General features: G+C 34.7%; 1 protein-coding gene across 1 annotated transcript in view; it reads left to right on the top strand.

The window, feature by feature from the left end:
* The window catches only part of THSD7B (thrombospondin type 1 domain containing 7B), a 975,852-nt gene that overhangs the window by 713,231 nt on the left and 249,156 nt on the right, over positions 1-13,465 (top strand). Inside the window, exon 15 of the mRNA XM_056117681.1 lies at positions 4,542-4,720. Coding sequence (XP_055973656.1) covers positions 4,542-4,720 — 179 coding nt within the window. The remainder of the gene's footprint in view (positions 1-4,541; positions 4,721-13,465) is intronic.

The following is a 13,465-nucleotide window of genomic DNA, read 5'->3' as shown; positions in this document are numbered from 1 at the left end:
AATTTTACATTTGAAGTATATATCTCATAATGATTGTTTTATAGTTTCATTCAGTTGCAAATGGAATAATTTTTTGACTCTCTTTATCTATACATTCAGCTTTGCTTGGTGTCCCTTATTGAATTTTGTAATTATCATTCATTATGTACTTAGTAGGCAATCAAAGCTTTATAGAAAGCTCTCTAGAATCCTAATTATATTAAACAATAAAATATTACATTTTTTTGATCCTTTGTGGGAGGAGGTCAAAGCTGGTGGTATTCAGGAATTATTCTTGACTCTAGGCTTAGGTGTGACAATGGTGGTGCTCAGGGGATCATATTCAGTGCCAGGGATCAAATGAGGGTCACAGCGGAAGTAGCCATGTGCAAGGTTAGTGCCTTACCTCTTACCTCTCACTGTGTCTTTGGCTTGACGATTCGTCTTTTTTAATGCTCTCTTAATGGAACAATGTTTTAGGCTCTAGAATACTACTTACTGATGACTCCTTGATGTTTCATTGACTCTTTTGCCAATGAGTTTTATTTGGGAAAAGTAAGATTTAACAAATATTCAACCAATAATATAACTATTATTATAATCATTATAATATAACTATTGTTATTGTCACACCTAAGCCTAGAGTCAAGAATAGTTCCAGTAGTTAGGCATCACACCCACCAACTGCTCCTGTTGCCGTGTAATCCCATCAATGGCCAAGACGCAGAGACTATAAAACCAAGTTCCCAGAAGACTTCTTATTGTCTAGTTTTCGCTCTCAGAGAACCCTGCAGGTTACTGTGAGTATCCTGCCAGCATGGCAGAGTCTGGCAAGCTCCCCATGGTTTATTCGATATGATAAAACCCAGTAATAATGATGGGTCTCATTCCCCTGACCCTGAAAGAGCCTCCAACGTGGCACCTGCTAAAATCTCAGGGCTAGGACGAATGGAGACATTACTGGTGCCTGCTCGAGGAAATTGATGAACAACGGGATGACAGTGATATAGTGAACATAACTATAAAATATGTGTATATATATATAACATGTAGATATACAAGAATGCAAAAATATAAATAGAAAATGCAACCAATAATGGAGAGATCTTAAGAAATATCTAATATAGAAAAAAACTGATGCCTTTTCCACTCATTGAAAGGACAAGGTACAGAGGGTGGAAATATGGAAATGTATACACTTAAATTCAGAGTGATTTGAAAGATTTACTCATTCCCTTAATCTAAATACAAAGGAAATGCTTTTAAAGACTGTTATATGGATGGGATTCTGGGGTAAAAAATTAGAATAATCTTTAGCTAAATAATAACTTGGAAATAGACTACATATTTTGGTGTGATATGTGTTGTTAACATTTTGTTCATCTCTGATTGATAGTCCAGGATTCAATAAAGAGAACGAAAAGAGTTATCAATATTTGAAGTTTTTCCAGACTGCAGAGCATGACAGTGGAGTCAGTTGTCAACAAGATTGTCAAGAATGTAGTTGTAGTGTTAAATCAGGAAAGCTAACTTTATAAAGAGTTTTTGCAAGAGTAATTGAGTAAATATTAGATAATGTTGAGTAGTATATGTATAGTAGATTCCAAGTTACAGGAAAGGGCAGGATGGTATACAGGCTGGGAAAAAAAATGTTGTCAATCTAGATTTGTGCATTAGAATCCTTGGAAATTTTTGCAAACTGCTGATGCCCAAGATTAATCCTTTGAGTTTCTAATAAAATTGTTGTGTAATATGTTCGGGACAACTAAAATTTATTTTAGATGCAAAGTAAAAAGCCATGGGGCCAGAGCAATAGTACAGCAGGTAGGGAGTTTGCCCTGCACATGGTCCACCAGGGTTTGATATCCCTGGCATCCCATATGATCCTCCAAGCACCACCAGAAGTGATTCTTGAGTGCAGAGCCAGGAGTAACTCCTGAGAAGTACTTGGTGTAACCCAAAAATCAAGGGCTGGAGCAATAGCACAGCGGGTAGGGCGTTTGCCTTACAAGTGGCCAACATGGCCGACCCGAGTTCGATTCCTCCGCCCCTCTCGGAGAGCCCGGCAAGCTACCGAGAGTATTCGATATCCCAGACACAGTAACAACAAAGTCTCCAATGGAGACGTTACTGGGCCCGCTCGAGCAAAAAAATAATAATAAATAAAAAATAAAAAAAACATTATTTAAGTCTCTTAAAAACAATCTTATTATTGTAGTAAAATGATTTGAATTTTATTTTCAAGGCAATGGAGAATTGACAGAAATTTTAAAAGGAGAAGTAGCAAAAGTTATATTTTATGCATCTTAGAAACAGAACATTTTTTCCTCAAAGTTGACAAATACTGAAGGACATTTACTGAGAAGGAGGAGGAAATAGAAGGGAATAAAAAAAGAAGAAGAGACAAAATAATAATGAAATATTTGAGATCACAAACAGGAAGATCTTGTTGGTATTAGAATTGACAATGAAATTATAAAACTGAAGACACATTTTATGGTATCTCAATTTAGGAACTTATACCTATTAATTTGTATAAAGTGATAAGGGTAAGGGTAAAGGCCCTCCCGTTGATCGTCGATTTGCTCGAGCGGGCCCAGTAACGTCTCCGTTGGAGACTTTGTTGTTACTGTGTCTGGCATATCGAATACTCTCGGTAGCTTGCCGGGCTCTCCGAGAGGGGCGGAGGAATCGAACTCGGGTCGGCCATATTGGCCGCTTGTAAGGCAAATGCCCTACCCGCTGTGCTATCGCTAGGGCTGGAGCGATAGCACAGCGGGTAGGGTGTCTGCCTTGCACGCAGCCAACATGGCCGATCCGAGTTCGATTCCTCCGCCCCTCTTGGAGAGCCTGGCAAGCTACCGAGAGTATTTGATATGCCAGACACAGTATAAAGTGATGGGGAAAAGTTTTTATTTTGGACATTCTATTATTTTATAAATGTTATATAACAAATGACCAGCCTTTCTAATACCAAATAGCACTGGTTATCTCACAGTCTCCTTGTGTCAGGACTAGGCCTGGCTTTCTAGACCACAGCTTCTTAAACATTTCCACTCATGACCTTTGGACTAAGAAATTTTCACATGACACTTGAGTATAAATATATGCAAAAAAGTTATGCAAACCATTTATATTTACTGAAAATAAATTATTTTATATGTAATTTTTATAGCATGTGTGACCCCATAATAAGGCCATGACCTACAGGGTAACATCATCTCTACATGGTCTGTTTAAGAGTTTCATTAATCAGACGAGATTGGGCACTTTCAGGGTGGTATATTGGAACACTGTATGACTGAAATTCAATCACGAGCAGCTTTGTAATGGTCTATCTCACAGTGATTCAATTGAAAAGTTAAAAAAATAGAGTTTCACTAATCTATCATCTAAGTACAGCTCAATACTAAGGTTTTGGCAGAGGCTACATTAGATAAATGCCTCTTTTACTTCCTTGAAATGTTTGGTAGAACTGGTTTCAATGAATCTAAGGATCTATAAGCTTGAGATTGCTGTTTCCTTGTGGACAGATAACCATGGGCTCCCCTTAGGTACTAGAGATTGTTTGCTGTGCATTGCTCAGGCATTCATAGCATGCCTGTTGGAATTTTCAAAGTAAGCAGGAAAATCTCTTGTCACTAAAAGGTCTCAGTTAACTCCTTAAGGGCTTCCATTTTTGTTAGAATTATGCTGTCTTCTGTTTTCATTTCTTCAAAACCAGTCTATATGAGAAGAGAGGATACCATAATTACCCCTGAACTACTTCAGGTCTTCTTTTCAGAAATCAGGACTCTATATTCATTGTTACCTGCTGCTTCTAACCTTTCTTCAAAACCAGTCTATTTGCTTGATAGTTATATATGTAAATTTTCTCTCCTTTGCTCTATCAACTAAATGATATAGACTCAGTAGTAGTAAACTTAGAGTTGGAAATCTATATTTGATAGCAATCCCCATAACTGATAGCTAACATAATGGGGTTATCTAGAGAAATCATGTTTTAAGAAGTGGATCAATTTCCTGCAAGGCAAGTGCCCTATTCACTGTACTATTGTTCTGGTCCCTAATAACCTGCTGTTTTAATTTGTGATCATCTTTCTCTCTGTAGTTAACTTCCAAATCACACTACCTGGGAATGAGAATCAAGATATTTCCATTTATAAGTCTTAGAGATCTGAGACACTAAGAAAGGTTAAATCCATTAGTCTCCCTTTTCCATAAAGTGAATTTTAGAATACAGGGTTCAATGAGAAGAGAGGATACCATAATTACCCCTGAACTACTTCAGGTCTTCTTTTCAGAAATCAGGACTCTATATTCATTATTAACTGCTGCTTCTAACCTAGAATTTCCTATTAAATTAACAAATGGCACTGATTTAAATAATTTTCTCTGTCTTATTCTAAAAAGTTTGGTGTATTTATCTGAACACAAAATTAATGAGTCATTGTAACAATATTGTTGAACAATATGAACTAATAAAAAAGCAGACATTACATGTGATTTATGATTGATTCACTTTGACCACAATTTCCTCTCTTCTCTTAACTCCATTTTAGGTTATATCCAAGAAGAATGTGACATCCCCTGCCCATTTGATTGCAAGTTAAGTGATTGGTCTAGCTGGGGATCTTGCAGTTCCTCTTGTGGTATTGGAGTAAGAATTCGATCTAGATGGCTTAAAGAAAAACCTTATAATGGAGGTCGTCCATGCCCCAAATTGGATCTCAAAAACCAGGTAAAGTTTGTGAAGTAACAAAATGAAATCTGCAAAAGTATCCTTTATATTACTTCCTACTGAAATTAGGTCATTAATTTGTTAGATACAATTTACCGAGTATTATCACAAGTTCAGAAGTAGCGTTTTGAAGGAGATATTAATATAATAGAATTTTTAGCAGAATATTATTTAAGAATATTTATCTACCTGTGTATTCTTCATCTCTTCATCACACTGAATAGTGTGGCTAGTACCTCTTGTGTGAAGTATCAGTTGCTGACTTAACTCTATTCAGTAAAGCTATCTCTATCTACTCTGTTTCTAAATGATGATATAAAATACTCAGTTTACTAATAATGAAGACTTATTCATCAGAAAAAAATTTTTTTTTTGCTTTTTTGGGTCATGCACACTGGTGCTCAAGGGTTACTTCTGGCTCTGCACTCAGGAATTACTCCTGGTGGTACTTGGGGGGCCATATGGGATGCTAGGGATTGAACCTGGGTTGACCACGGGCAAGGCAAACACCCTACCCACTGTACCATTGCTACAGCCCCAATAAAAAATGTTTTAAGACAGAGTAGTATGCTAGTTTTTTTAATACCATGTGATACAATAATGACCATAGTTTATTGTCTCAAAGAATGTGTAAATCTATTGGAGAAAAAACAGGCAGGCATCATAATATCATGATAAATGTTGAAAAAATATTACACAGAATCACATTATTTTGATAAAAAATGAATAGTATTAATGAAAGCAAAGATAAACAATCAGAGTATAGGTAGTCTGAATAGATAATCTTACTTTAGTACCAAGAAAAGCATAATACTTATAGCCCAACGGAAGATTTTGAGTGAATACTCCATATGATGATTAATTTGCCATCCATTTTGAGGCATTTACAATGGAAAAAATTACCATTTGTGAATCATGTATTTACAAATAATGTTAGAAAATTCATATATGTTTAAAAACAAACATTGAATATATGTTTAGTAATAATATTAAGCATTGATTTTAAGTGTAAATTTTACAAGATAAGAAATTATCAAGAGAATAAAAGAACTTCATTTGAGCACAAATTTTAATTACATTAGAAAGGTATTTGTTGTGGTACTCAGAAATATACCCTGGGACTAAATGATCAGGAATTTAGTATCGCATATTTTCTGATGTCTAACATGTAGGTGGCTTAATTAAGCTGAAATTGAAAAATATACCCAAATCCATAGTTTATATAGTTACTAATTTCTTTCTTAAAGCAATCATACTTTAACATGTATGTATGGAAAACAGTCTTATTTAAAGTGATCGTACTTTGGGACTGGAGAGATAACACAGTGGGTAGGGCGTTTGCCTTGCACGCTCCTGACCCGGGTTCGATTCCCAGCATCCCATATGGTCCCCAGAGCACCACCAGGAGTAACTCCTGAGTGCAGAGCCAGGAGTAACCCCTGTGAATCGCCGGATGTAACCCAAAAAGGAAAAAAACAAATAAAATAAAGTGATCATACTTTAACCTCTAAGGATGGAAAAATAATTACGGTGACTTAATTCTATTGTTGCTCACAAATACAGTATATATGTGTATGTGTAAAGGTGTGTCATACATGTGTTTTAATTTTTAAAAATTGCTTTAATTTTAATCACACATTAATTCATCTGCAAATAAATTGACATGTCAGGAAGTTTTGTTATTTAGAATATATTTTCCAGCTCTAGTTATTTGGAAGAGATTGCTATTTTTTCTCTCTAAATTTGAAATAAGGTTAGAATTATGCACACAGAGACTTCCTTTTAAAGTTCAATTTTACTACTGGCCTTAGGTTATTTGTTTGCATTCCAAATGGCTTTTGAAATTAGATTTATATTTATATTTCTGGAACCAGATTAACATTTTATCACTCATTTTCCCGTGGTAAGAGTTTAAAACTATAATCCATTTATAGTAGTAGAAAAAGTCAGTGTATATATAAGAATGAGTTTAACCTATTGTTGGTAAAATGTGATGAACTCTCTTATGTGTAAGTACATATTATGTAGCTATGTTGTATGGTTATACATATACATATGTATATACTATAGATATAGAAATAGATATGAAGGGAATATATTGTATATATTCATATTTCTTCAGAACATGATATCTTCTGAAATGAAAGTCTGTCATTTACTTCTGAAACTCATTCTAACACCTAATATACTATCTTTCAGGTTGTCAAATTATATTTATTGGGTGCCTTTCTTGAAAGGAAACATTCCCTCTCAGAATGAGTGGGTGGCTATTTCTATTGAAATTAAAAAACTCTTTAGAACTGTGGTGTCTTATGCTACAATTTGTCATTTGAATTTTCAAAAATAAGAGCTTTCCTAGAAGAAAGAAATAAGAAACTCCAAATAATTAGTGTGCAGAAAGCTTTTTTCAAGGCATACCTAATATATTCTAGGTATTTGAATCCCCATTAAAAAATAGCTTGGTGCTGGAAACATTGACACTTTGTGTCAAGCTCTGAAGCAATTCTGAATCTGCTCATGAGGTCAATATCTATAAACTCTCATAAAGCCCCCCTTTAAAAGCAAAACCAATCAATATAATAGTTTTTTTTCTCTAAATGGGTCTAAGTGACAGCAATATTTGACAGCAATATTTGAGTACCTTTCTGTGATATTTAACAACACTGTCATTACTTACCCTGTGCTTGCATTTCAGTGTGCAACTTCTCATAAATAGTTTATTGAGTTATCAGGTCAGTTAACTTGGTGCCCTTGACTCTGAATAATAAAATTCATAATGTATTTTTTAAATTTATAATGAATTGAGTAGATTGAAGTGTAGTTGTTCCATGTAATTTATAATATTTCTTCTTTTCTTAATTCTTAATAGAATAGTAAATATGGGTACATTAAAGTTTCATGCTCATAGATTTACCTTTAAGAATTCGTCACAAACTAAAGGCAAGGGAGTTCCAGGAAATTACTTTTTGTTGATATATTGCAAGTTTGTGTAGTCACAGTGTATTTAAATAAAAATCATGCATTGCAGTTTTTGCCTATATTCTTAAAGAATTTATGCTATTTAAATAATTTTTTATTGGGTTATGCTGTTAACTAAGGATATTGCACTTAAATGTGTATACTTTCAAGAAACAATGATAATATTGAGACAATGTATTTTTTTCTCTAAGATAAATTGATATATCTTATCATGAACATTTCTTTACTAAAAAAATTTTGGTAATAATGGGTTACTGAGGAAAAATATTTATGTTCATTTTGATAAATTTTTCTTCATTAAATATTCAGAAAATAAAATGTGAATATTTGAAACTTGAATATTTGAATATGAATATTTGTTTACTTGGAAACTATGTGACTAGACTTATTTAATTTCTTTCAAATAATCTGCCTCTTCATTTTGATTACCTTAGCTCTCACTTATCGTAACCTAATCTAAATTTTTTATGGCAGAGCTCTGATCACTTAGTATTTTGGCAAAAAAAACTAATAATAATAATAGAGCAAAAAGTCATCTTGAGCATTTGTATGGAAGGCAACCCAAACTTATTCATTAAGACCTTCAGTGTACTGTTCTTGTTTAAAACTGGGGCATTGATAGTTTCACCTTTGATAAGAACTTGCTCTAAGCTTGTACTGTGTTTTAGAATTAAGGGATACAGAATTGTTTATTCCTTGGGTTTATCTGGGGGCATTTAGTCAAAGCAGCTTTCCACCACTTCACAGTTTAGTAGGTAGAATCTCAAAACCCAGTACTGAGCACACTGCACCATAGATGACAGGAAATACCTCTGAGCAACTGATGTTCTTTCTTGTGTGTCTTTGATGATGCCTAGCTGCCAATCCAACTCTGTACTTTTATTTATTTATTTGTTCTATTCCTATATACCAGCTCCCGGAACCGCGCGGCCGCATTTGCGGCCACGCGACATCTTATTATGACATCTCATTCCTACTTTGACAAACTGGCAGGCTACCGAATGTAGCCTGCCCACACGGCAGAGTCTGGCAAACTCCCCGTGGCGTACCCAATATGCCAAATACCAGTAACAATGATGGGTCTCATTCTCCTAAAGAGCCTTGAATATAATCTCAGGGCTAGGATGAAGGAGAGGTTACTGGGGCCTGCTCGAGGCAATCGACGAATAACAGGATGATCTGTTATCTGTGATCTGTTCCTCTTATTTATTTATTTATTTATTTATTTATTAGTGAAACACCATGAGGTACAGTTATAGACTCATAAACTTTCGTGCTTGGGTTTCAGTTATATAATGATCAAGTACCCAACTCTGTACTTCTAAGTTGTGACATGTTGCTAAGTATGCTGAGTAGAGAAGGAGGAGAGTCATTTTTTCTTTTTCTTCCTTCCTTAACACCATTTTCCAAAAAAAAAAAAAAATTGGTTATTTTTCTTCTCAGGAAATTCCTCTTCTTGAACATTTGCATACCTCATCATTGATCATTGAGAAGTAATGATCCTGGGGCTGTAGTGAATAAAACAGTGGGTATTTGCTTTGCACCTGCTGACCAAGGTTTGCAGTCCTCTGAGCACTGGTCTGCCAGGAGTAAGACCTGAGTACTGCCAGGTGTGACCCCGAAATGAAAACCAAACATTTTTTTGTAAAAATAATACTACTCAGAAAATCTTTTAAAACTCGATCAGTGTTCCTAAGAAATGCCAGAATTAACCATAAAATGCAATCTTCCTATACCATTTGTTTACTCTGGTTTACTTGTTTTGCTTTTCATTGTTGAAAACTATAGGTATTCAAACTTCTAATTGTTATGCAAGGTGTCTTATGTATTTACTAGACTAACTTGGCAACTTTTTAATATTGTTCACAAGGCAGGGTTTTCAGTATTGGCTAGAGGAGCACTGGAGCACTGGAACACTGTCCTTCCATTGTTCATCGATTTCCTTGAGCGGGACCAGTAGCGACTCCATTGTGAAACTTGTTGTTACTGTTTTTGGCATATCAAATACACCACGGGGAGCTTGCCAGGCTCTGCCATGAGGGCGAGATACTCTTGGTAACTTGCCAGGCTCTCTAAGAAGGATGGAGGAATTGAACCCAAGTTGGGCATAGGCAAGCAAACACCCTACCAGCTGTGCTATCGCTCCAACTTAGTGGCTAGAAACAGCTGTAAAATTGAGAGGCAGATTTTTGTTTTTCTAAATCATTCTATGTGTTCCTTTATCATATATTATCTTTAAATTCTTAATTCCTGAAGCCCCTTCAAAATATATTAGATATCGTTAGCCTCAGCTTCCGCAGAAAAACATATTTCTATGCAATTTCGCAAAGCTATCTTCTTAAAAAGTACATAGACTCAAAGTTCCCAAGTTATTTTAGAAAATATATTGACAGAAACTGTTGCCCTTAATTATTTAAATCATCCTGTAATTTCAGCTTTAAATACAGGACGGAAACTCTCCTTGTTTTTTCACACATTGAAATGTCATCTTTAGCCAGAACAATGAATTCGTTATAGTAACCGTACTTCTTAAAAAGGTAAAGCAGTTGGGGCTGGAGTAATAGCACAGCAGGTACGGTGTTTGCCTTGTACGTGGCCAACCAGGGTTCAATTCCCAGCATCCCATATGGTCCCTCAAGGACTGCCATTAGTGATTCTGGAGTGCAGAGCCAAGCATAACTGTTGTGCATTTCTGGGTGTGACTCAAAAGGCAATAAATAAATAAATATATATAGCATGAATTAAGGGGAGTACCATCTTTACTTTTAAAAATAATAAATTGCTTCAGGGCTATTTAACAGTCACTGTCACTGTCCTTCAGTTTTTTTCATTGATTTTGCTCAAGTGTGCCCAGTAATATTGTGAGACTTGTTCTGTGTTTGGCATATCTAATACATCACAGTAGCTTGTCAGGCTTTGCCATGCCGGCGAGATCCTCTTGGTAGCTTGCCGGGCTCCCCAAGAGGGTTGGAGGAATTGAACTTGGGTCGGCCATGATGGCTGCATGCAAGGCAAACGCCCTACCTGCTGTGCTATCACTCCAGCCCTATTTCACGGTCACGGTCCTCCCATTGTTCATCGATTTGCTCAAGCGAGCCCAGTAATGTCTCCATCATGAGACTTGTTGTTACTGTGTTTGGCATATCGAATACGTCATGAGTACCTTGCCAGGCTTTGCCGTGCGGACGAGATACTCTCGGTAGCTTGCCAGGCTCTATTTAACAGTAAAATTATAAATTTTATACAATACCCAATATATTTTAAATTGATATGTAAATAGCATATATTACTTAAATTTAAGTCATCTAACCTGTTGGTTTGATACAGATTATTGTAAGATTGCTACTCTAATATTAGATAAAACCTTTACATAAATACCTTCACATAAATACCATTTATTTTTGTCACAAGAAAATTTAAGATCTAGTCTCTTAGGAATTTTTTGTTTATTATAGGAGAATTGTCTGTGTTCACTATGGTATGTACTAGATCTTCAGAAGTGATCTGTTTCCAAGTTGATACCTTTTCTATTTTTTATAGTTTTAACCCAGTAAGAAGGCACCATTGACTCATCTAGAAAATGACTAGATTTCTTGATTTGTCCCTGCAAAAAAGCATGAGGATTGCAATTTGATTTTTAGCATGTCTTGTGCCAAGACCATAAGTTACTTCAAGAAGTTTACTTAGCTCTTTATATCCAGAATTTATTATCTCATCATTATAATTCCATGTGTCTGAAAGAAAAGTTATTAGAGATTGTTTCCAGACCTAGTTCTGGAGACTGTTCAGTATGGTTCGAGTGATATAAGAATGTGTATTTGTTAGGATTTTGTTTTTATTCTGATGCAGCAAGTTGGCAAACACTGCCATAACAGATTCTTAACTCCTGAGGCAATCATTTCTGCTGAGTTAACTTCTAGAAAATATATACTATTGATTTATCCTTTTTTGTTTTATTAGTGAATACGGCACTGTTAACTTGTATAGTACCACACTCAAAGGAAATCTGAAGAACTCTATTTTTCTAAGACCAAAACTTATTTGGTTGTTCCCACTTGCTCAACTTCATACAATCAGTATATTCAAAGGATGAATCATATCTGAAACCAAATGCAACTGGGAAGCTGGGAGAACTTGAGAGATTTATTTAATCTTTCAGAACCTCAGTTTAACAATTTGTAAAATGGGCATAGTAATAATAGCTACTTCCTTAAAGCACAGTAAACCATGATAAAATGAAACAATTGTAAACATCCTATGTCACTGTTTGACATATAATTAGTGTCTAATAAATATAAGATTAGTTCTGTTTCCAACTCAGTTTGATGTTTTTATATGTCATCTTGTCTTTAGAGCTGTTACATCGGTTGCTTCTATTTTTAATATAAGTACTGGAAATTTAGAAACCAAATATTTTAGTTGTAATAAGTCAGCATAGGTAAATTATAGAAGCTGCTCTAGTCATTTTCCGTCTAGAAAATGCTTTATTTCTAAATGCTTGACATTTTATTTTTTATGAATGTCAAATGCAGTGTGATATTTTTCACATATATAACAAATTTCTTATGAACGTGTGATTCTTTGTCTTTATATACTTTTTATTGAGGACACTAAGAGAAACATACAAAATTTTTATAAAGAGAGCTATAAGGATTTTCAGAGTTAATCCCCATGTCCAATTACCAACCTCTTCTACAAATATTATGTCAACATCTCGATGCCCTATGTTTTCTTTATCTCTCCAATATGCCTTCCTCTAACAAATAGAACTACCAGACTTCTAGCATGATATGTAATTTTAGTCATTAAAAGTTTAAGTGGGCTCTTTATTCTGCCTGTCTTTCTATTTAACATTATACTTGTAAAATGAAGTAATTTCACAAAATATTGTGGAAAATTCTGAACATTTTTGGTTTATTACAAATATTTTTATATTCCATTTTACAACATATTTTATACATATTTATTGTTGATTGATGGGTTGTTTCCACTTTGGAATCATTACAAATAATGCTGCTATGACCTTTCTTGTGCCTGTATTTTGGTCAACATATTTATTTATTTCTATTGATTTTTGTATTTATCAGTAGTTTTTTCTAGGTTATGGAATATGCATACATTAAATTTCAGCAGTAAATGACATTCTATTTTAACTTGTAAGTTATTACAGATCTTCTTAAATGCAAAAAGCATATAATTCTAGATAATGATTTGAAATATGATCTAATCAACACCAAGAAAATATGAATTGAAAGCCATATGGATGCATTATATGTTTATCTTATTTCTCATACTGCAGTACATCAATGACAGTTGTCTTTTTGTAATACCTGTCTTATCATAAAATATCAAAGTTTATGAAAATCCAGTAGAACTTCTTTCTGGATTCTGCTTACCTCTTTCTTAAACAACCATCATGCCAAACATTTTCCCTCTGTCTTCAGTCATCTATCTTCTACTCTGTTACACATACAGCAATCTCAATGAACTTTCTAAACCATAAATATGGCCTTACATTATATATTTCATAAGTCTTCTGTTACCTCTAGCATAAACTGAAAACTACAAACTATAGTGTGTATGGAGTTTCAGGATTTACTCAAAACCACTGTCACTGTCACTATCCTCCCGTTGTTCATCAATTTGCTCAATCGGGCCCAGTAATGTCTCCATTGTGAAACTTTTTGTTACTGTGTTTGGCTTATTGAATACCCTCGGTAGCTTGCCAGGCTCTCTGAGAGGGGCGGAGGTATCAAACCTGGCTTG

This window comes from Sorex fumeus, unplaced genomic scaffold (assembly GCF_029834395.1).
Source record: "Sorex fumeus unplaced genomic scaffold, SorFum_2.1 ptg000035l, whole genome shotgun sequence".
NCBI lineage: Eukaryota > Metazoa > Chordata > Mammalia > Eulipotyphla > Soricidae > Sorex > Sorex fumeus.
This window is presented reverse-complemented; position numbering and strand designations above follow the sequence as displayed.